General features: G+C 64.9%; 2 protein-coding genes across 10 annotated transcripts in view; one reads left to right on the plus strand and one right to left on the minus strand.

Annotated features, from left to right (window-relative positions):
• RAI1 (retinoic acid induced 1) overlaps positions 1 to 1,488 on the plus strand; it is a 106,954-nt gene extending 105,466 nt beyond the window's left edge. For all 5 annotated transcript variants that reach the window (XM_057536430.1, XM_057536427.1, XM_057536431.1 and 2 more), the window contains one exon: positions 70 to 1,488. In XM_057536430.1, coding sequence (XP_057392413.1) covers positions 70 to 84 — 15 coding nt within the window. In that variant the 3' untranslated portion in view covers positions 85 to 1,488. The remainder of the gene's footprint in view (positions 1 to 69) is intronic.
• On the minus strand, positions 1,382 to 20,771 carry SREBF1 (sterol regulatory element binding transcription factor 1). Of its 5 annotated transcripts, none has more exons than XM_057536434.1 (20): positions 20,170 to 20,771; positions 18,376 to 19,149; positions 9,497 to 9,913; positions 8,922 to 9,109; positions 8,699 to 8,836; positions 8,397 to 8,618; positions 7,643 to 7,700; positions 7,246 to 7,466; positions 6,835 to 7,036; positions 6,535 to 6,713; positions 5,994 to 6,255; positions 5,747 to 5,913; positions 5,427 to 5,595; positions 4,876 to 4,984; positions 4,509 to 4,618; positions 4,261 to 4,393; positions 3,929 to 4,094; positions 3,353 to 3,553; positions 3,141 to 3,252; positions 1,382 to 2,791 (listed from the first exon to the last, which is right to left on the minus strand). In XM_057536434.1, exons 2-20 carry the CDS (start codon positions 18,464 to 18,466, stop codon positions 2,556 to 2,558), a joined length of 3,381 nt encoding a protein of 1,126 aa, XP_057392417.1. In that variant the 5' UTR covers positions 18,467 to 19,149; positions 20,170 to 20,771; the 3' UTR covers positions 1,382 to 2,555. The 5 variants fall into 5 exon arrangements, with proteins under 5 accessions (XP_057392417.1, XP_057392415.1, XP_057392416.1 ...); XM_057536432.1 differs by having other exon boundaries at positions 7,643 to 7,757; positions 20,170 to 20,769; XM_057536433.1 differs by lacking the exon at positions 20,170 to 20,771 and having other exon boundaries at positions 7,643 to 7,757; positions 18,376 to 19,166.
• Between the last annotated feature and the right edge of the window lie 1,712 nt (positions 20,772 to 22,483).

A 22,483-nucleotide genomic window follows, 5' to 3' on the forward strand; every position in this document is an offset into this window, starting at 1 on the left:
GTCTGGAGGAGTTGACCGCTCGGCAGGTGCCCCGCAGTCAGCAACGCGCCGCGCGTCTCTTCCTCGCAGAGGCTGCCATTGTAATCCACCCCCGGCCGGAGGAGCCGCCGGATCCCGCCCGCCCGCCGCCCGCCGCCCGCCGCCCGCCGCCGCCGCCGCCGAGGAGAGGAGCCGCCGGCGCAGCCCCCGGGCCTTTGCGCTGCTTCCGGCGCGGGTCTACAGCCGATCCTTGATCCGGACCCCGGATCTTGGATCTGGCCTCCTCGGGCGGAAGCTAGTGGTCCCGGGTCGGGAAGAAAACAGGTTCCGGATCCGTCTGCTCCCGGAACCGGACGGCACAGGGCCTTCTCGCCCCCATCCCCCGGCCAGGCTTGGAGAGGGGGAGCCCGCGGAGCGGCCAGACTCCTTGGAACACCCAGGCTCCGGCGTGGGTGGGAGGCCTTTAGCCTGGGGACACGCTTCTCCCCCTGGAAGTTTCAGGACGACGTGGCACACATTCCACGTGGGTCGGTAGTGGCACGCAGCTGGGCACCCTGCGAGTGGGGTGGGGTCCGAAGAGGCCAAGGCCGGCTCCCCTCCAGGACGTCTCTCCTGGAACGAGGCTGGGGGCGGGGGGAGCCGAAGCCTGTCCGGCGCAGGAGGGGCCGGAGGCTGTGCGCCCTTCCCTCCCAGCCTTGGCGGGTCGGGAGGGCCGGGGGCCTGGGGCCCGGGGCCCGTGCTCACGGGATGCGGGCTCACTGGGCGTGGGCCGGACTGGCCCCCGCTGGCTTCTGCTCGTACCCCTTCCAGTCCGCCCCGTCCCCGGAGCCCAGCCTGGGAGCGCAAAAGTCGCGACCAGAGCGCACCCCCGGCAGACGCATGACCGACCCTCTGCACGACCACCGTCTCCGGGGGCCGCAGCGCCACTCGCACGGGAGCGGAGACAGCGCTAGATCCATGTACACACCTGTGTGCCCCTCTATATATATGTCACATAGAATGTATATATGTTGGGAACATGCTCGCTTCTCCCGTGTGTCGCCGCCGTGCGTCGTGTGCCCCTCAGCACGGGGCCCTTGCCGGGAAGGGGGCTCCGGCGCTGCCTCCCTCCCCAAGCAGCCACCACCGCCCGGGCCAGTGCCCGCGAGTTCGTCCGCCTGTCCGTCCGTGTCCTCAGCTCTGTCCACGCTTCGATAGGCCTGACGCAGCCCCAGCCCGGGGCCGCCCTAGCAACTTCCTGTACATATGACTGTAAAACGGTGAACGTGTGTATTATATCCGGCCTCGTTATATAGTGTATATATATGTATACATATACATATATATAATATATATGAAGACTGTAAATGTTAAGACGACTAGTGTTCTTATTAGTATATTGCTTCACACTGAAGATTGTGTGTATCGAGCTGTTTCTAAAAGATGTTTATTTTCCTTAAGAGTAAAAAAAAACAGTCATTGCATTCAGAAAAAAAAAAAGTCAATAAAGATACAACGATTGTTTTGGAATTCTGCAGCCCGTGGATTCTGACCAGATTCTGCTGGGAGAGGGGCCAGGCTCTGGGGGAGAGGGTTGGAATGGAGGGGAGGGAAGTGGAGGGCTCTGGGGACCTTACTGCAGGTACAGGAGAGAAGCCCTTGCTGCCCAGCCACACCCACGTGACCTCCGGGGAGGGGACAGCTGTCCAGGGGACAGGGGTCAGGCAGGTGAGACTGACACCCAGACACACAGGGAGACCCAGGTTGTAGCTCCTGCTGTCACAACAGATCCCCAAAGACATGGAGCTGTCCTCCCATGTCATCCTGGGACCTGAAGGGAGCAGAAGCTGGGAGAGGAGGCAAGTAGGAACAGCTGGGACCATAAGGACCCTAAGGGTTAGGAGATGACATAGCCCAAACGTGCGGCCCAGTGATCAGTGGGACCCAGGTCAGCTGGAGGGAATAAAGCCGGGCCTCCCAAACCGAAAGGCAGGTAGGGATGGGAAGCATTTGCCTGGGTGCTGGGGGGACGGATGGCCCAAAGGATCCCCTCTGGTTAGCACACACCCCGCTCCCCAAAGGAGCAAAACCCAGATTATAAATAAGTTCATTTTTTATTCTCTGTATAAAACTTCTCAACCTATGAAAATAAAGTTTGCAAAAGGCAAAGTAACACTTGGAACCTCAGAGGCCAGGAGGCTGGCGCACCACGATCTACACTATGCACAGGTCTCCCCTGATGGGAGGGAGGTGCCGGGGGCAGGGCCCTTCGACTCAGTGAAACGCACCCCTCTTCCCTCTGGACGGAGAGGGAAAGCCCAGGGTTGGCGGCCCGCGGAACAGTTGACCCCCGGCGGCTGCCAGGCCCCGGCAATCCCCCGGCTGGCCACCAGGGGCCAGCACCATCCTGGCCGACGCTCATCGAGTGCTGCAGCGGGCTGGGGAGGCCCCAAGGTCAAGTGCGGAAGTCCCCAAGGGTCTCCAGCCCGCCAGGGACCGTGCACTCCGTGGGCGAGCCTTGGGCCCCGGGTCTCCGGCGCTGCCCTCGGCCGTCGAGACGGAAACAGGGGCGCTGGGGCTGGGCCGCCAGCGGGGGTCTAGCTGGAGGTTACGGTGGTCCCGCCGCCCAGGCGCATGAGCATCTGCTGGCAGTCATGCAGCAGCCGGCGGTCACCGAGCTTCTCGAGCGTGCGTGCCGCCTCGGCCAGCATGCCCACTCGCTGCCCAGGCGCCGACAGGAAGCCGGGCGGCAGGTAGCAGGAAGCCAGGAGCAACGCCTCCGCGTGCTCCCGCCTCGTGGGCCGCGGCTCCGGCTCCAGCTCCGCCGCCGTGCCTGCACACACGCACGGTGGCACGTCAGGGGCAGGGCGGGGCCGCGCCGGGGGTGGGGCTCGGATCCCTGCCCCGCCCCCCAGCACAACCGGCCCCGCCCCAGGCTAGCCAGCACCCGCCCCCCTCGAGCACGGAGCCTCGCCCCTCCCGCGCCTGCCCCTGGAGCACAGACCGCGTACACAGTCGCGTGTCCCACAAAGGACAGTCGTCCCCACGGACTCTCAGGTTAGGCCTCCCATCAGGGAGCCACCACGAAGTCCCTCGGTCCCTGTGTGTCTTACACACAACCTCCCTCTGCAGCCTCCACCTGGCGTGCGGCCCTTCCCACCTGGGCCAGCTGTCCCTCTCACCTCCTTTGCCGCAGGGGCCGGCCCTCCTCCTCAGGCTGCGGTCCAGGAGCTGGTGTGTCCGCGCCGGGCTGGCGCCTGCCATCAGCCGGGCAGTGGCTTCATGTAGGAACACCTGGGCAGGAGGGGCCAGGAGAGGTTCCGGCCAGGCCCCCGCTCCCTCCCGACACCTCACATATGTCCCCATTGCAAGCCAGGGCCCCATGGGCACTCACCCTCCGCATGGCAGGCCGGAAACTCTGCGCCAGACGCCTCAGGCCACTCAGGTCCCTCTGGAAGCCACGGAGCTCGAGGGCAGAGGCCTGGGCCCCACTGCCCGGGCCCGGTGAAGCCTGGGAGGGTGCCGGCGGCTTCTGCCGCTGCCACAGGCTGGTGCGCGCCACAAGGAGCAGGTCACACAGGAGCAGCTGCATGACCTGGGGTGGTGGGCAGGGCAGGGGTCAGGGGGCTCTGGCTCTGGGAGGGAAGAGTGGGGGCCCGTGGTGCCAGGGGCCGGCTCCGGGCTGCACTGCCGAGGCACTGCACCGGCCTCACACGTGCAATGCAACAGCAATGCACCGCGGGGCCGCCCGCTCTCCAGGCCCTGCCACACCGCTCACCCCAGCCGTCCTCCGGGGGTGGGGACACTGAGGCCAGAGGGGGCAGCCACTCTCCCCTGGACCCAAACCTTAGCCCCCAGTCCTGTACTGTTGGGCTGACCCTGCAGTCTTCTGCAGCCCAAGGGGGACCGTCCGGGGAGTGGAAAGGCCAAGGCCCCCGAGATCCGCCAGGCCCCTGGCCCCAGCCCTCACCTTGTCAATGGAGCTGCCGGCTGGCGTAGCGGCCAGGCTGTCCTGAAGGTACCCACTGGCCTTCTCACACATGGCCAGACTGGCCGGGCCAGACTCTGCCTTCCCACGGCCCAGCAGGGCCCGGGCAGCCTTGAAGGTGTGCAGAGCCGCCCTGGGCAGGGGTCTCCTGTTGGGGCCAAGGCAGAGGTGTGACGGTCAGACCAGGCCTCAGGCCCTCGCTGAGCTTCCCCTGCCCTGGTTCTGGCTTCACAGGAAAGAAATGACGGGACCCCAACCGCACAGAACAAAGCTGGGGGTCGGGGTGGGGGCACGAGCACGCGGCCTGCGCTCACTCGGACTCCTGCAGGGCGCGGGGCAGGTGCTCCACCAGTGGGTACAGCCGCTCGGCCGCCGCCTCATCCCGCCGGAGCCAGTGAGTCACCACAGCCGTCAGCGAGGCCCACCACTTGGCCACCGGGTCTGTGCCTGCAGGAAGCAGGGCCGGAGGGGTCCCTGAAACTCGGCCCCACCGCACCCAAGGCCGAGCTGCTGTGGCGCTGGGCCCAAGGGCGTCATGGGGCGGGGAGGCCTGGGGGCTCACCGGCGGTGGCAGCCATGCTGGAGCCGATGGAAAAGCTGCAGGCAGGAGCCCCGGCCACGTCAGAACAGCTGTTCAGCAGCTGCAGGTACCCGAGGGCATCGGAGAATTCCCTGTGGCAGGAGAGGACTGGCTGTCGGGACAGGTGGCAGGGGTCCTGAAACAGATGGCCCTCCTCCCCTCCCCCCACAGCACAGCCTGGCTTCCTGGCTCCTCAAAGTGCGGCCGTCCCCTGCTGGGCTGGTGGGGAAACTGAGGCCACAGTGACCCGGCTCTGGCCACCGACACGGGTCCCTGGACGTAGCCTTTCCCAAGCTCCACTGGCGGGGGGTGGGGGACCTGGCCTGCTGAGGCGCACAGGAACACTCACCTGTCCCCATCGGCTGACCCGGGGCCGGGGCTGGGCTCGGCCAGGCAATGCAGCGCTCGCTCCAAGAGATGTTCACGGAAGAGCTGAGTCACGTGGGCCAGGGGGTCCACTGTGGGGAGGAGTGGGCGAGTGGGGCGGGGGGACGGGCCCCACCTCCCCGTGCATAGGCACTTCCCTGCACCTAGGACTCTTCCCTGGGCACGGGGGCGCCTGGCTCTGAGACAGATGAAAGCTGGGGGATAAATACTCTGCCCGCGCCCCCCGTGGACAAGATAACCTACCTTGGGCACACGCCCTTCCTGACCTCCTCACACGACAGTGGTGTTGCCTGGGAGCACCTCCCAAATCAACCACCTGCCCCCCAATCCCTCTTCCTGTTTGCCTCTGAAGAGCCCCAACTGAGACAAAGCCAGCCTGGCCTCCCTGTTCCTGCAGCCCCCGTGGCAACAACGGATGGTGGGGCAACAGACCAGGGTGGGCAGGGATGAGGATGAGGCGGGGGGTGGAGGGTGAGGCCAGGGACCAGGGACGGGCGCAGGGCGAGGAGGCACCTGGGCTCCCGGCCGTGCTGTACAGGCTGTCCCGCGGAGCGGTGCACACGGCCCAGTCCCCATCCACGAAGAAACGGTGGCCCATAGGGTGGCAGAGCCACTGCATGGCAAGAGGCACTGAGCCGCTCTGTGCCAGGGAGGCCTGGCGGGCACTACTCAGGAAGAAGCGCTGCGGGGGGAGGAGCGGGCTGAGACCCCAGGCCCCGGGCTGAGACCCCAGGGGGCCTGGAGCCCACCCCATAACCAGCTGCCTCTCCCGGGCAGCCCTCAGCCCAGGGAGACCTCAGCCCCATCCCCCAGCAAGCCCACCACCTACTCACCGTCAGAAAATGCAAGGCCCGGGGGAGACTGGTCTTGACCCTGAGCGCGGTCGCCACATAGATCTCAGCCAGCGTGGCCACGGACACGGCCTCCCCCGCGCACTCGGCCAGGTTCAGGGCACTCAGTGCCAGGTTGGCGGCAGCCAGGTGCCCGCCCGAGTACTTCCCTGGAAAATGGGAGAGCATGAGGCTGGGCGTGGCGCAGAGATGGCGGGACTCCCTCAGGCCCAGCCCTCGCCCGCCGTACCCATGGTGTGCAGCTGGTGCAGCTTGTGGTAGACAAGGGCCGCATCGCGGGCACTGGTGCGGGCGTCCACCTGCAGGGCACCATCCCTCCGCAGGCCCCCCGCCCGGCCTGCCAGCCAGCGGCCCACCCAGAGATGCTGCAGCAGGTGGCGGATCAGGCTCCAGAGCAGGCTGCAGGCCAGGTCCAGGTGGGAGGTGGGCAGGGGCCGGCCCAGGGCCCGCAGGGCCAGCCACAGCTGCTGGGCGGCCTGGGCAAAGTCCCCCTGTGGATGAGGGTTTTCCAGGTGAGAAAGGTGGGGTCAGAGCATCCCCAGCACGTGCCACCCCTCTAGCCCCGGAGAGCCCTCCACCTTGGGCTCCCCGCCATGCCCCCACCACCCCCAGCAGTGCCGGCTGGGCGCCCGGGGCTCAGTGGGGGGTCTGAGGGGTGGACAGGAGTGGGGAGAACAGGGGAGATTCACGGTGTGCCTGGCACCTTCCCAGGTGCTGCTCAAGGACCCAGCCCTGCCCGCCCTCCACACCCCCGGGGTCCGGCCACGTACCCGGGCCAGGTCCAGGTCAGCCTGCTTGCGATGCCTCCAGAAGTGCACGGCGGGGCCTGAGTGGGGCCGCGTGACCGGCTCTCCGTAGACAAAGAGAAGTGCCAAGGAGAACAGCACCAGCAGCCCATTCATCGACCAGACCAGTGGGGGCAGCAGCCACGGGGCCCAGCCAGAGCCATCTGGGGGCAGACAGAGGCTGGGGACACGGCACCCAGCAAGTCCAGAGCCCCAAGCCCACAGGCCCAGGAGCTACGTCCCCAAGAGTACCCCCCTCGCACTGCCCAGGCTGGCCTGTCCTACCTCTGCCCTCAGCACCCAGCATGCTGCGCCCAGGACCATGGTAGACGCTGGTGGCATCGGAGGGGCCAGCGGGACCCCGGCTGCCCAGCAGGGAGGCCAAGGGGTTGCAGGAGAGACAGAGGAAGACAAGCACACACAGGGCCAGGCGGGAGCGGTCCAGCATGCCCCGGCTGTGGGGGGGCGGCAGCTGCTCTGGCTTCACCTGGGGGGGTGGGCAGGGCGGTGAGAACGGGGCAAGCACAGCCCAGAGAGCTCAGCTCAGAGAAGGAGGGATCAGCTCTGCCTCCAGCCTTACTGCGGGACCCCCACCCAGCTCTCTGTCTCTAAAACGAGAGGTAGGACACGCCCCAGTCCCGGGACTCAGAGGATGTCGCTGGATGACAGGGAGGGGGCAACAACGTGCGGCCCAACCTGGCTGTTCTCAAAGACTGGGCTGTCAGGCTCCGAGTCACTGCCACTGCCACCACTGCTACTGCCCCTGCTGCCAAGGGACAGTGGGCTGCACTGGAAGGGCGAGCCGGCGTCTGAGGGTGGCGGGCTCAGGGTGTCCACCACCTCTGGCTTCTCGCCCTCCATGGGCACGTCTGTGTGGCCTCCACTGCCGCAGGCTGACACCAGGTCCTTCAGACATTCTGTGGGCCAGAGAGGAGCAGGGCTGAGGTGAGGGCTACACACCCCACCTCGCCCCAAATTGGAGCTGAGGACCTGGGGGAGCTGAGAGCCAGGGGAAGGCCAAACAGGGGGTGAAGGGCCCTTGCAGGGTCAGAGCTTAAAGTGAGACCAGGCGTGGAGGGGAGCCAGGACTCACTGCTTTTGTGGGCAGCTGTGCGCAGACTCAGGTTCTCCTGCTTGAGTCTCTGGTTGCCCTGCTGAAGGAAGCGGATGTAGTCGATGGCCTTGCGCAAGACAGCAGATTTATTCAGCTGCAGGCGGTAGGAGGGAGATAGAGCACAGGTGGCCGTCAGGCCAGACAAGTGGGCAGCTAAGCACAAGGGGCGGGACTGCTCTGCTACACAGCTGCCTCAGGACCTTTGCACCTGCTGTTCCTGCTACATGGAATGTTCCTCCCAAGTAAAATGCATACAACAGCTTAACGGCTAACTGCTGTCACCACCGTTCCACCTTCACGCCTTGCCCCCTCGCCTCCTCCAGGCCTCTGTTCACATACGGCAGGCATCACCTTTGCGAGGCCTCCCCTGACCACCCGATTCAGATCTGCAACTCCCACCATCCCTCTTCCCGCCCCGTTTTCTTTCCGGCACAGCACGCATGCCACCTGGCAAACCCCACACAGATCTGTCCTGCCTGTTCGCACCCCGCCGCCCCGCCAGAACGTCAGCTGCTCAACAGCAGGATTTTTGCCCGTCTGTTCACTGCTGACTCCCCAGCACCTAGAAGAGCCCACACAGCACACGGCCTCCATGAAGCTCAGCTGAACAGAGCCGGCAGGCCCGAGGAGTCTGGAGCCCCAGGCCTGTCTGTCCAGGTTCAGCCCCATCCTCCTCTTCCCCCCAGGTGCCTCCTCTTCCCCAGGGCCACCCCATCGGGGCCTCTGCCCGCACCTTGGCCTCTGTGCCCACCACCAGGTCCTTGAGCTCGACGATCTTGTCATTGATGGAAGAGCGGTAGCGTTTCTCAATGGCATTGTGGGCCGTACGCTTCTCACCTCGGCTCTGGGCCGAGCCCGGGGCCTTGCCACCGGCTGCCAGCCGGTTGATGGGCAGCTTGTCAGCGTCCACTACCAGCGGCACAGTCGCCAGGATGGTTCCGCCACTCACCAGGGTCTGCGGGGCCAGGCACGGTTAGCAGGTGGACAGGCATGCATACAAACCCCACGCCCCCCCGCCCTGCCCAAGCCGCCCACCTGCAAGGGCGCTGCCTGCACAGCCATGCCAGGGGCCAGGGAGCTGATGCCTGCCGCCTTCATGGGGGCTCCCACGTCTGTTTTCACAGTCGTCAGGAGCAGCGAGTCTGCCTTGATGAAGTGGGGCTGCAGCAGGACCTAAGGACGGGAGGGGGCTCAGCTGTGGGCTGTGGGTCTGGGGCCGGGGCCACCACCTCCCTGAGGCCGGGCCAGACCCCCTCACCGGGACCTGCTGGACCTGTGAGGTCACAGTGGCTGTTCCAGGGGCCGCCGTCGGGGCGGCTGTGGCCGTCAACAGCTGCTGGGGAGCCGCACTCTGGACCTGGCTGTGCAAGGAGACGGGCGGGACCCCTGGCAGGGCAGCCAGTGGCAGGCCAGGCAGCGACTGCGCGGTGCTCCCCGGGGGGGTCCCTGCAGAGATAAAGGCTGGAGCTGCGGACACAGGCTGCCCTAACCCACTTCCCACCCACCCCGCAGGTACTTATCGCCCTGTGACCTTGAATGAGTCGTTGTTACCCTCGTGGCCTCAGGTTACTATCGGGACAGTCCCTGCCGGGGGCTCTGATGCAAGCGTGCTCACTTCCCAGCTTCCCAGCCAAGCACGTATCTGCTGTGGACGCTGGGAGGCTGCGAAGCGGCGCTTCCCGAGAACTGCCGGTGACGGGAGCACCTCCAGCAGCGCAGCAGGGACCCGATTTCTAGAGCCTGCAAATTCCTCCACTGAGACCACAGCAGACCCTTCTCCTGGTGCTCCTGCTGTGCCCCTCCCTCCACACTCCCCCCACACGCCCCCCTTACCTGTGGAGAAGCCTCCAGGAGGGCTGGGATAGCCCAACACAGGGGCAGAGCTGAACTGCGGTGGGGCTGGGGCCGGAAGGCGCTGGGGCAGGAGAGCCCCAGGCAGCGGCTGGAGGGTGGTCAGGGGCGCTGGTTCCTCCTTGATAGCAGGCCCCGCGGAGAAGGCAGGCACAGAAGGGTACATCTTCAGGGGGGTGGGTGCAGGCTGGGGAGGGGACAAGGGTGGGGTTGTCGCCTTGGTCCCCCCCAGGAAGCCTTCGAGTGGGGAGCTCATCGTGGAAGGAGGTGGGGACAGGCTGCCTGGGGAGCTGGCATCTGGGCTGGCGGGGTCTGTGCCCCCTGCTCCGCCCCCAGCGAAGGGCGGCTCGAACAGGCCCGGGAAGTCGCTGTCTTGGTTGTTGATGAGCTGAAGCATGTCTGCGGTAAGGAGGAGAAGCTGTGTGAGCAGCAGCGGGGCTGGTGTCACGGATTTGCACACTCCCCACCCCCCCCAGTGTACCTGTGGGACCAACGCCATGGAAACAGAAAGCCACCCCCAGGAGCCCCCACTCACAGACACCTGTGACATCTGGAGCTCTGCCAGGTGCGTCAAATGGCCTTGCAACACTGGACGAGCCCAGCGCCCCCTGAAGCCCACCGACCTGCCCCAGGACAAGGCAAAGGCAGAACTGAGGCCTGGGCCCGCAACTCCCGGCTTCAGAGCTGCCTTCGCCAACCCACTCCTCTGTGGGACAGACCGAGGCTTGGGGCAGAGCCAGCCGCTGGCCAAATGTGTGCCAACCAGAGTGTCCCTGTGTGTTCTGGGCACAAGCCCAGACCCCGTCTGCAGCCAAGCAGCCTCGGGACCGGCCATTCAGGCTTCAGTTTCCCCTTGACAAAAGCAAACGCCGTCTGTCCTCGTTCCTCCTCATACAGACTGGACACACTGCCTGCCGCGGCCCTGGCCTGGCCACAGGCCCTCTTCCCCAGCTGGCGACCAGCAGCCCGGCTGGGTCAGCCTAGGGCCCTCTAACTCACTGGGGGAGCCACCCACTGGGCCAAAGTGCTCTGCAGGATCCATGCGCAAACCCTGGGAGCCTGAGGTGTACCCCAGGTCCCCAGCCTGGGCTTCCTCTCACTGGGCCTCAGTTTCCTCATCTGCACAAGACAGATGAGACCCTTTGTGGCAGGATGGCCGCACGGAGGGGAGAGTCAACATCGCCTGAGTCCCTCCTACTGACAGGTGCCAGGCAGGAAAGTGACTGCAGGGGACCTCCCTACGGCCTCCAGGAGAACGAGACGGGGGTGCCTGCCTCAGCTTCCTGGGTCCTCAACCAGAAACACGTGGCGGGCCCTCCAGGTTTGCACAGGTCATGGGGCATAGAGTGCTTTCACCTGCAGGACTTGCTCACTCCCCAGGCTTCACGAGCCCCTTTGACAGATGGGGAAACTGAGGCCCAGAAAGAAAAACTGGCTGAACCCAGGGGGCCCACTGTCTAGCAAGCTCAAGAAGCCCTCCAAAATAGGAGCCCCAGGAGACAGAAGGACAACCGGCCCTCCTCCCTGCGGAGCAGAGGATGTGGGAAAGCCACCCTCTCACGCCAGACGGGGGGATGGGGGTGACTACTGAGGTTGGGGAGGGGTCCGCCAGCTCCCCTGAGAGCCGAGAGCGGGTACACCTCCCCTCAGGGCACTGGGGATGACGACCCCGCGAAGCAGATGGAAACTGTAATAAAGAGGTGGGGTCCTCCAAAAAATACCTTCGAACGTGCAGTCCATGGCTCCGCGGCCTGCGCCCGCCGCCCCTCGGGGCGTCCAGGCGACTGGCCTGCCCGTGTCCGCGCGCTGACTTCACCTGCGTGGCCGGCCGCGCTTTAAAGCCGCCGAGCGCGCCGCTGGTCCCGCCCCCGCCGGCCCCGCCCCCGCCGAATGGTCACGCCCTCCCGGGGCCGCGGGCCGGGCATGGGGTGAGCGCACGCGGCCAATCAGCGGCCGCGCCACCGCCTCCTGGGGCCCCGCCCCGCCCCGGCCCCGCCCCACCCCACCCCCTCGGCGCGCGGCTCGGCTTGAGCCCCGCAGGGCCGGATGGGGCCGGGGTTACTCGCGGACGCCGGCCCTCAACCCGCTCGGCGCCGACGTCCGCAGGGGTTACTGGAGGTCACGTGCCCCTGCTCCCACCACCTCCGAGAACGCGGCGGAGCGGGCGTGGGTCCGGCCAGGTGTGCCCCAACTCCGCATCCAAGTCTCTGCCGCACCCGACCGCATGGACCCCTGACAACAGGTCACTGTCGGTAAACTGAGGAAGGGAAACCCCTACCCCAAAGTACCCAGCAAGTAACAACCGGAGCTGACGCCCCACACAGGCATCCCTTTGCAGAGGGGCCTGGGTCTGGGATGGGGGTCGGTGAAGGTCTCACCCCCTCCCCCGCCCGACCAGCAGTCTCTGGGTGAAGCCTGATTCACTCACTTATTCACTGTAGGGCCGGGGAGTCCAAGAGGCAGCCCAATCCCTGGGACAGAAGGTGAGGAAGTCGTAGGGTGACAGGCTCTGGGGGTCTTTGGAGAGGTACCTGGGCCTACCTCCCCTTCTGTGTAAGGTCAGAGTTCCACAGACACACATGAACATAGCCTGGCCAGCAGCCCAGGTTGCCAGCTCGGGCTTTTGTAGCCAAACAGACCCCGGGCTCAGGCCAGCCTCCAACTGTGGCCGGGCCCACCCCGGTACCCTCTCCTGGTCTCCTGCAGCCTCGGAGGGTGTTGGGGGACTGGAGAACCCCCGGCCCGGATGGCCCTCCCTCTCCAGGAGGCTAGCCGAGGTAACGCCCCACCCCCCATCCTCCTTTGTCCGGGTCCTTCCATGGCCTTGCAGGGGGTGCCAAGGGCAACAGAATTCTCTAGCACCCTCACCTCCGTCTCTCCTCAGCCGGTGGGTGCTCACACCCTCCCTCACCCCCAAAAAACAAACAAGACACTGCTGTTGGGAAGGCTCCTCCCTCACCTCAGTACCGTGAGACTGGAAGACACTGAGGCCTGAATTCCAAGGCCCACACGCAGACACTCGCCTGAGACTCTGAAGGGCCGGGCCGGGGCCAGGGCCAACCGCCCCGAGGGGTCAAGCCCTCCCAGCCCCTGACCCATCCTTCTGCCCTTCTCCCTTCTCACTCCCCTTCTCTGAGCCTTCACTCCTGGCCTCGGAAGCCCCCCCCCCACCGCGGGTCTGAAAGGCTGGCCCGGGATCCCGCGGTGTGGCCCCTCCTTGGGGGAGCTGAGCACTCAGCTTCCCGCATGAGGGAAGACTCATGGCCCACGTGGCTCCTGCACGCACTCTCTGCACTTCGGGCTCGGCCTCAGTGGGCCCACCTGCCGGCCCCCAAGCCTGACTCCTTTTCCTCTCCTTCCTCCTAGCCTGCCCTGATCCTATCAGGACCCAACAGGAAACCTGAAACCTCCTCCCCCCTCCCTGGCTCGCCTTCAAACCTCCCTCAGAAGGCAGATGTGGGGCAGCCCTTTATTCTCCTGCGTGTTTATTCAGTGAGGCCATGGTGCAAATCCTGGGGGGGCCCCCCCGCACCACGAACCTACAGGAGCCCAGCTCTGACCATCACGGGAGCCTCCGGCCCATCCAAACTGCATGAGGCCTTGCACCCTGAAGAAACCCTGCTTGCATGCTTCCTGGGACGGGGAGCTCACCACCTCCACTACACGGCCTGGCCCACGAAGCCCATATCTGCTTCTGTGGCAATATCTACTGCCCTTTCCTAAGTGTATACTAAGTGTGCCAGGCACTAGGGTGCTGGAACACAGCACGAAGACGTCCCTCGTGGAGCTTCTGTTCCATCTGTAGACCAACGGTCTGCAAATACAGGGAGGAACGGGGTGCAGGTGGTGATGAGCACCATGAAAAAACGGAGGCAGTCAGGGCAGGCCTCTCTGAGGAGGTGACATCAAGACAGCGAGGAGGCCGGTGTGGCTGAAGCAGAGGGAGCCAAGGGGGTGGGGGTCAGGGAGACAGTCAAGAGCTGGAATTCCAACCCACGTTCGTCTCTCACCTGAGCCAAGGAGACCATTTCTCAGGGAACGGGCAGGAAAGGGATTTGCAAGCAGGTCACAAAGTCTGCACAGCTGTGAAGAATGGCAAACGGTGCAAAGCAGCAGCCCCGTCCCAGCTCCGCCCACTCGATGGAGGGCACAGGGCAGTGGTGGGGAGAGGGGAGCTGCACCCTGCCTGCCACCCACCCTGCTGCTCTCTGAGGAGCCCGGTTGGCAGGCTCACGTGTCCACAGCCAGCGTGTGTGCAGCAGGGACACAGGCTGCCCTTTGTGTGCGCAGGGCTGCCCGGGGGTGCAAGTGGGTGCCGGCTCTTCCTGGAGTGGGACGGGCCCGGTGCCGAAGCCCCAGGGGAAGCTGGGCGTGAGCCCTCTAGACGGACGAGGTCACTAAGGCTCAGAGGGAAGCCACAGGCCCCAGGTCCCCTGGCTGCCAAGTGGACAATCTGGGACGCAAACCCAGGCCTGCCAACCCCCAAGCCCGCAGCCCTCAGCCCAGCCTGCCAGGGGCAGGTGTGAGCCCCAGGGCCAGCCTGGCTCTGTCCCACCTCGCTGCCACCACTCACCCCAGGTCAGGACGTGTGTGCAGAGTGGGACACGGAGGGGAGGCAGCGCGAGGGTGCAAGGCGCAGCCCCAGCACCACCTCCGCTCCGAGGCCTTCCTAACTGCCCTTAGAGGAGTCCCCCAGGGCAGGGTCAAGGCCTGAGCCAGCTCTGTGACACGCAATCACTCGGGGCTGAGCACAGAGGAGACCAGATCAAGGGGCGTATGCACTGCCAGCCCCACCCCTGCTGGTCCCTGGCCGTCTGAGTCCGGTGCGCCTCACTCGCCTTGTCTGCTTTCAGAAGGCTGTGTGCTACCAAACGCCCCCGCGCTCGCCCAGCCTGTTCCCTCTGCCACGAAGGCCCTTCTCACTATCATCTGTCCACCCGCAAACTCCTACTCCTCTCTCAAAACCTGCTCTGAGGTCACCTCCTCGCACTCTTCCCCCATCAGCACCACCCCACACGCCGCTCCCAGTTACACGGACCAAGTGACCCTGAGCACGGCCACTGGACAAATTGGCCAGCACCAATTCCAACATCCTGTCCTGGGTGTGGCCTGGGGGTAGAGACTCCTTCCAGCAGCTGGGAAACAACCCATGGGCCTGACGCAGCAGCAATGTAGGGGGCGGTCCCGTCCTGCTGAGCAACGTTCCCGTCTAAATAGTGCTATCCACTCCTTTACGTTAATTATATTTCTCCCTTCGGGGTTGTTTCACTGCAGCTGTTTTAAACCTGAAGTGGGTGTGTTGTTTCAAAGGCAGCATGCTGCTTCAGAGCTGCAGGTTGCTTTCCGGAAAGATAAACCCCTTTACGCTCTCCCCTGCAATGTTTCCCATTTCCTCGGAGCAGCCCCAGCACTGGGTTTTATCGTTTTACCTACTTTGGGTTGCTTTCCTTAGTCCCCACAACTGTGTGACTGGAATCTCAAAAGTGCTTTAGTTTGCATCCCCAAGGCTGCCTTGAGGTGTTCTGCACAGCAAACCATCAACTATGGCCAGAGACTCAGAAACACCTGCTGTGCTCTGGCCCTCCTCCACCAGCTAGAAATGGTCTATCTCCAACAGGTTCTTGGCCTGGGACGCAAGCCCCGCCGGGCCTGGCCTTCCTGCTGCTCCTCACCCCCTCGGCTGCCATACAGGCTGGGCAGCTGGGCGGCAGTGGAGGCGTCTGCTCCTCGTCTATACACTGGGTGAAGAGGTGACCATGGCATTTCTGAGGCCCTCCCCTCTCCTAACACAGGTGCAGATGTGCAGCCTCAGTCAGGTCCCGGGGTCAAAGGTTACATCCACAGGGCCTGTGGCTGGCAAGACACAAGGACAGAGACGCTTCCTCTGGCCGGGCGCAGTCATTCCCACCTGGCCTGCGCTTATCAGCTGGGCAAAGTCCGGATCCCAGGCCTCTGCCTGGTGGTGACCCCGCCTGGGGCTGACCAGGTCACTCAGGATGTTTGTGTCCAGTGAGGTGACCATCGGGCAAGAGGTAGCTCCCAGCACACTTCTCTCCGTGCCCCTCAGAGGCGGGAGGGCTGGAACCTCCCCCAGCTACAGCCTCACCCCCCCGCTTTCCAGGGGAGCCGCTGCAGCCGAGAGGGCAGCACACGGCCACGCTGGGGGGTGCCTTCTGCTTCCGATCAGCAGGCCGGGTACCAAAGGCAGGAAGAGGGACGGAGAGCGGGTCGTGTCTGGTGGGAGAGGCTTCTCCCAGGCTCTGTCGTGGGGACGAGGCGGAGGCACCGCACGGGGGCAGAACATGTCAGCGGCGTGGGGAGGGCCTGAGGGGTGAGACCTGGAGGGACGGGAATCGTCACGGAGGGCAGGCTTGGCCCACCGTACAGGTCTCGAACGCCATGCTGGGACAAGGGGACTTTATCTCAGGGCACTGGGGAGCCACAGTGGTTAGGGAGCTCAGGAGGTACGCGCCGGGGCCAGGAGCTGGGCTGTAAGCCACCGTGAGCTTGTTTCCTAAGGAGGGCCCGTGCTTGGTGGGGCCAGGGAGACAACCGGGCATGAGAGACCACGGGGAGAGGCCTGGGGGCAGGGTGGCCCCCATGTGTCCTCTCCACCAGGCTGGCCTGGACCCCAGGAGGCCTGGCCCGTGCAGTTGATTTAGGTACTGGGCAGAGCAGTGGGCAAGATGCCGGAAGGCAGACACCTGGGGTGCAAAGACAGAGTGAACTTGGGGAGCCCAGGCAGAGATGACTACAAGCTGTGCGCTGGAGCCCCAGGCCCACCCGTGGGAGATGCGCGGGCCCCGACAAGCAGCCATCTCCACTCGCCTCTTCTGCACTAAGCACACATTCAAGACCTGGTGAATTAACCAGCAGGGAGGTGAGGACTGCCCCGGAACTAACAACGATCCCAACACTCGCACGGGAGAGCTCTCACATGCCCTCTGCCCACGGCCACAAAGGACCCCAAGGCAAGAACAAGAAAAGGAGGCCGGGAGGAGACAGACTCACCAGGAGTCACGGTGCACTGTGGCGGGGGCAGTGCCTTCAGCACAGAACCTGCGACTCCTGGTGAAAGTGCCATCCCAAGAACTGGTCACATGACAGAGAGTCTGGTCGAGGCAGATGCCCGGGCTGGGTGGGGCTCAAGGCCAGTCCTCAGTCTCATGAGTCAAAGGCTCTTGCCTGGGATGGGGAGGTGGCTGTGTGACCTATGACCCCTCCCCAACCCCCAGCATACCTCCACGTGGAGTAGCCTCCTGGGTCCCCTGCTCTATTGCCCACCCCCACACACACATGCACACACTTTTAGGAGCCCAGCAGTTAAGAGCTTGGGCTCTGGAGCCCACAGCTTGGGTTTGAATTCTGGCTCTGCCACGCTCTGGCTGTGTGACCTGGGACAAGTCACTTAACCTCTCTGTGCCTCAAGGCCCTCATTTGGGGCTGTTGGGAGGACTCAGTGGTCAGCACAGTGCCTGGCATACAATAAGTGCTGAATGAGTCTTCTCCACTCGTGCTGTGATCATCCACCCCAACAGCCAGAGGGAACTTCCGGCACAGAACCCAAGCATGGCATTGCCCTGCCCCAATCCCTCCCCCAAGACTCCCCACTGCCTCTGGGATCCAGTCCAGCTCCCCATCCCGGACTCGAGGCCCGCCTGGCCCTCCTCTCAACCTTCGTTCCTCTCAGGGGACCTGGCGACTCTTGGGCCCTGCCAGCTGGGTTCATCTGCAAGGCTGCAGTAGGGCAGGAGTGGGTGTCCGTTTTGCTAACCCCAGAGTGGCCACAGGCCCCATGGACGTGTCTATCCAGGTTGTGGGACGTTTGGGTCCTGTGCTCTTGGCCTGTTCCCCCATCAACCAAGTGCAACATAGCAACCTCGGAGGCAACTCAGGGGGGCTGGGATTTGCTGTCTGCACAGTGGGCAACAGCCTCCTAACTGGCCCCTGCTTCAGCGTCTCCCCCAACCCCTTCTCTGTAGAACAATCAGAGCGGTGCTTCCACAGGTGTAAGCGAGCCGGCGCAGCTGCTCCCTCCTTTCCCTGCCGACAAGGGTCCTCGTTCGTTCGGCCAACCTGCCCAGCCTCACCTGTGACTCTCCAACTCCTCGCCGTGCCCTCTGCGGCGAAGACATCCTTCCCAGCGGGTCCTGGGGCTGACTTTCAGGTCTCACCCCACCGCTCTACCGGAAGCTGTCGCCCTGCCCCGGCTCGACCACAAGGTGTAACTAAATATCCGTTTGTGGGTTTCCTTGGCGATTTTTGTGCTTCCAAGAAAAGGGGAGCCCAGGTCTGTCTGTGAACCCCTGGTGCCTAGGACGGGGCCTAGTAGATGCTCAATAAGTGTGTGCCGAACCCATGCCCGGCGCCGGCTAGGAGAAACGGACCCTGGGGGGCAGGGGCTGGAGGACGCCCGCGCGCCTGCGCAAGAGCTCCTGCGCCGAGCTGAACTCTCGGACCGGAGGGAATGACCGAGAATAACCTCCCGCTGACGTCAAGGCCGGAGCGGGGGCGGGGCCTCGGCGATGCCCGGGTCCCAGGCTCTCGCCGCGGCCGCCTCGGGGCTGAGGACTCACTGGCCGCGGGGGGCGGACCGGGACGCCCAGAGGCGCACGTGCCCAGCGCCGAGCCTCCAAGGACCCGGAGCGGTCTGAGCAGCCAGGGCGGGCGCGGGAGGCTCCGCGCGGACAGGACAGCGAGGCCCACAGCACTCAGCGCAGAGACGCGGGGCGCCCCGCACGCCCCGCACGGAGCCAGCGCCAGCGCCGCGCCCGCACTCCGCGCCCCGCGCCGCCCCGGAAGACAAAGGCCGGCGCCTCCTGCGCGCCCCACTCGCGCGGAGCCCAGTGGCCCTGACGCACCTTCGATGTCGGTCAGCAGCGCCGCGTCCAGCTCGCTCGGCTCGGCCAGCGCCTGCTCCAAGGCCGCTTCGCTGAAGGGTGGCTCGTCCATGGCGCAGTCGCCTCCTCCCGGCGGCCCACCCGGCCCGCCGCCGCCGCTCCGCGAGTTCGCGTCACGCCCTGGCCTCAGTGGGGCCCGGCACCCGCGAAAAGTTCCTCGGCAACTGGGCTCCCAGGCGGCGGCTCTGCGGGGCGGGCGGGCGGGGGCGGGGAGGAGCCTTGCGGGGAGCCCCGCCCCCGGTGGACGGTCCCGCCCCACCTGGAGAGTGCGGGGCCGGCTCGGGTCTGGCCTGCGCACCTACCCGGCCGGCCCCTCCGTCCAAGTGCCGACTGCTGCGGGGCTTCGGCAGGCCCTGGCCTCTCCAGCACCAAGCAAGGGGGCCGAGTGGAAGCCCCGGACTGGGTCCGTCCCAGAGGTCTCTGGACTCGGAGAGGGAGGTGATCCGACAAACCTCGTTCCGAGAGTTGGGTCTTTAGGAGACAGACCCGTCCAAGACCTGCTGTGTGGCCTCGGGCCAGGCAGCAGGCACAACTCTGTGCCTCATTTACCTCAGCTGTAACGGGGCTTGATGATGCCTCCGCGCAGGCTGGCCCGGACGGTAGTGACCATGGCTGGCTGGGCCTGTGAGATGAGCCTGGCCCTCCTCAGTGTCCAGATCAGCTGGGCCTCCTGAAGAGCCTGGAAGAGGCTGGAATTTCCCACGGTGACTTAATCTGGTCTTCTCCCAGATGCAGCTGTGGGAATGACAGAAGGGTTGCCCTCCACCCCCAGGAGGACAGGAAGAGCCACAGAGTTCAGGAGCTAACCTGCACAAGGTCACACAGCTACTTGGGGCAGCAACAGGGCTGGACCCCAAGGCCCTCTGACCCCCATCTCCCATCCAGCTGCTCCTAGGGAGAGACTCACATCTCGGTGTCTGTCCCTAGGAGCAGCTGGGATGAAGGAGCAGACTGTGCTTTAGACCTGGGCCACCTTGCCCTGGATCATGACAGGCTGGGGCCAGGTCAGAGGAGACAGCTAGGCTGGGGAGAGGGCTGGACCCTGGACCCTGGGTCCTGTGGATTGGGGCCAGAGCTAGGTGGCAAGGGAGGGGTCTAATGAGGTGGATTGAGATAAACCAGAACTAACATCAGGTACTGAAAGTGGGACAGCAGTGAGCTCCCTGTCCCTGGAGGTATGCAAGCAGAGAGGCACCCTTGGTAGGGGCAGCCAAGGAGACTTATCAAAGGCCTGGATCCCCAGGCCTCCCTAGCCCCCTGCCTCAGTGAATCCAGCCATCCCGAGTACTGCTTTGCTCAGGCTCCAGATATAGCCTGTCTGGCCACACCCTCTGACAGAGTGAAATTAGTGGCGCACTTTGGAAGGGGGGTGCCCAGGCCAAGAGAGGCCTTGGAGGCCCAAGTCCCTGAGGCTCAGCCTAGACACGCAGGGCTCTTTGTTCCCCTCCCAGAAGTGGCTGCTGTGGAAAATTACCCAGAATAGGGGTGGCCAGGATACGGGGGCCTCCAAACCACATCTGTTCCCCAAGTGGTCCTGCTCAAGGACCCCCCCCAGGGCCTGGCCCTCCGGATGAACTTATGGGGAACAGAGGGATCCCCCTTCTCAGCCCCTTGCATCCTGACGCCCTAGACCCCACCACCCCCCAAGTAGGAGCCAAGCACCCAGGGGACCTTGGGAATCTGGTGGCTTCCCTGAAAATTCCAACAGTCCCTCCCGGGGAGAGGAGGGGGTGCTAAGTGAAGCCTGAAGACCACCTTCTCAGAGTCAGGAAGCAGGTCCGGGTTTTCGTCTCCTTGCTGCGTGACCTGGAACCACTTACTTCACCTTTCTGAGTCTCCGTAAAATGAGAACACCCCTTCCTGCCATCACTCCGCAGAGGCAGGTAAGGTGTGTTGGAGTCATGGTCACGACAGACCTGCCTGACTGTCCTTTAGACGCGTTTACCGCATATGTAAAGAGCACACTCAGTCAATATGCACGCATAACTGCAGCAGTTCGGGAGAGAAGGTGAGGCAAGGCCCACGGAGACCTGCAGCCTGGACTCGAGCCGCCAGCTGCAGTGAAGCCTGGCTGAAGCCTCCTGTAGGGGCCAGCCGTGGGAGGGGGTAAGGATCCGCCACCAAAGAGACCACGCTTCGCTGCGCAGCCTGAGACCAGCCGGGCAAGTGTCCAGGGGAGGGTGGGGAAAGCAGGCTGGGGCTGCGGCTCTTCAGGGAACCTGCTCCTCTGCAGGCCCCTCCCCCGACCCTCCCGGGGGCTCTGCGCTCGCACCGCGCCGCGTGCCGGGGCTGCGCGCGTCCGCGTTAACCCCTTACTCCCCGGTAGGACGGCATCCCATTTCACAGGTGAGGAGAGCGAGGCCGCGAGGACGCACGCCGAGAGCGGCGGGGGCGCCGGCTGGGGGCACCGGCCGGACGAGCCCCGCCCCGGCCCGCGGCGCAGCCAATGGGCGCGCGGCCTCGGGTGGGGTGACGCGGCGTCAGCGCCCGGCTCCCGGCGGCCGGGTCACGTGCGCCGCCTGACCGACCCGGGCGCCCCGCCCCGCCCTGCGGCCTGGCCCGGCCCAGAGCCGGCGTCCCGCGCGGTCCCCGGTCCCCGGCCCACCCGGCCCCGTGTGCCAACTGTGAGGCCGGGCTCACTTCTGCCCCGGGCGTCCGAGAGGCTCAGGGGCATCTTCTGTGGGTTCAGAGCCGTTTGGGCAGGTGTCCAGCGAGGGCAAGGCCAGGCCATGTCCTCGCTGCCCGAGCTCAGGGATGAGTGGCGGGGCAGGCACGGGAGTTGCCAGGGCTGCCGGCAATGGGCGTAGCTTCACAGGCTACCGAGACCCCTCCCCACTCCTGGAGCCTCCTTGCCACCCACCTGCCCGTTTGTCCTTCATTCTGCAGCAGCCGAGCTGGGACCTGCCCAGCTGTGGCCGAGGCCGTACAGAGCCAGCAGGGAGCCTTGGGTTCCCCCCACCCCCGCATCAGACATAATGGAACCCCATGGCCCTTGACATGGATGATTCTGGTCCTAGATGACCTTGTGTTCTCATGCCAGTTTGTGTTCTCATGCCAGTTTGCCCTCTACTGTGCGCTGTGCAACTCATTTCTAGCTCTCTCTGAGCCTCTCTGGCAGTAAACCCTCCACAGAAGAGCTGCTTGAACCCCAAGGTCTGCAGCACAGTGAGGGGTGGGCCTTACAGACATGGAGAGTGAGGCATCAGCTGACACCCATGGGCCACATCCAAGTATACACGGGTTCTGATTTTGAGTCCATTGTCAAATGTACATTTCACCTGAAGGCTGGATTCCTGGCTTTTCTTGAAAAATGGGACGATCTGGCAACAGCAGGCTACAACGGCCTGTGAGCTTCCCCAGTCCCCTCTGACCCTGGGATCCATCCAGGCAGGCCCCTGGAGGCATTGGGTTAACTACCCATGACCCCATTTCTCACGTCATCCGGAGCTCAGGGACCTGCCCCAGGCCTGCAGCCCCGGGCGGGGGTGGGGAGGGAATGGCATGTCCCTTGGACTCCCTGGTGCTGAGGGCCTGGACCCCCTGCACAGACCCCCTGATGTCCACCCAGCAAGAGCTGGCAGGGGCTCCTCTGCAGCAAACGGTATTTCTGGGTGAGTCGTGCCTGTTCAAGTCCTCTTGTCTGCCCACCCTGGCCTCTCAGGACCCCAAAGAGACCCTTTCCTTGCAAGAGGGGCGGTTGTAGAAAGACTCCTCCTCGGGTGTTTCAGTGGGGGACTGGCGGGCAGGGGGCCGTGAGCCATGAGCGGACCCATGGTGCTCCCACGCTGCCCCCGTCTCTCCAGTCTCTGGCTGCTCCCCCAGGGCCTCCCTGCCCTGCAGGCCCTGGAAGAGGGCTCCAGGGCTTCCTGGCTGCAAAGTGTCCTTGATTCTGGGAACTGGACCAGGCTGCGAGCTCCCCAAGGGCAGGACCTGAGCGGCAGCCCCTCCCTTCCGGCCGGACCAGGCACCCCACAGGCTCTCAGGAACACGGGCTGAAGCCCGTGGCATCCCGACAAGTCCACGGTGGAGTCTCAGGGCCAACTCACTGTGCACAGGTCAGGGACACAGC

The sequence above is a fragment of the Balaenoptera acutorostrata genome, chromosome 20 (assembly GCF_949987535.1).
Source record: "Balaenoptera acutorostrata chromosome 20, mBalAcu1.1, whole genome shotgun sequence".
NCBI lineage: Eukaryota > Metazoa > Chordata > Mammalia > Artiodactyla > Balaenopteridae > Balaenoptera > Balaenoptera acutorostrata.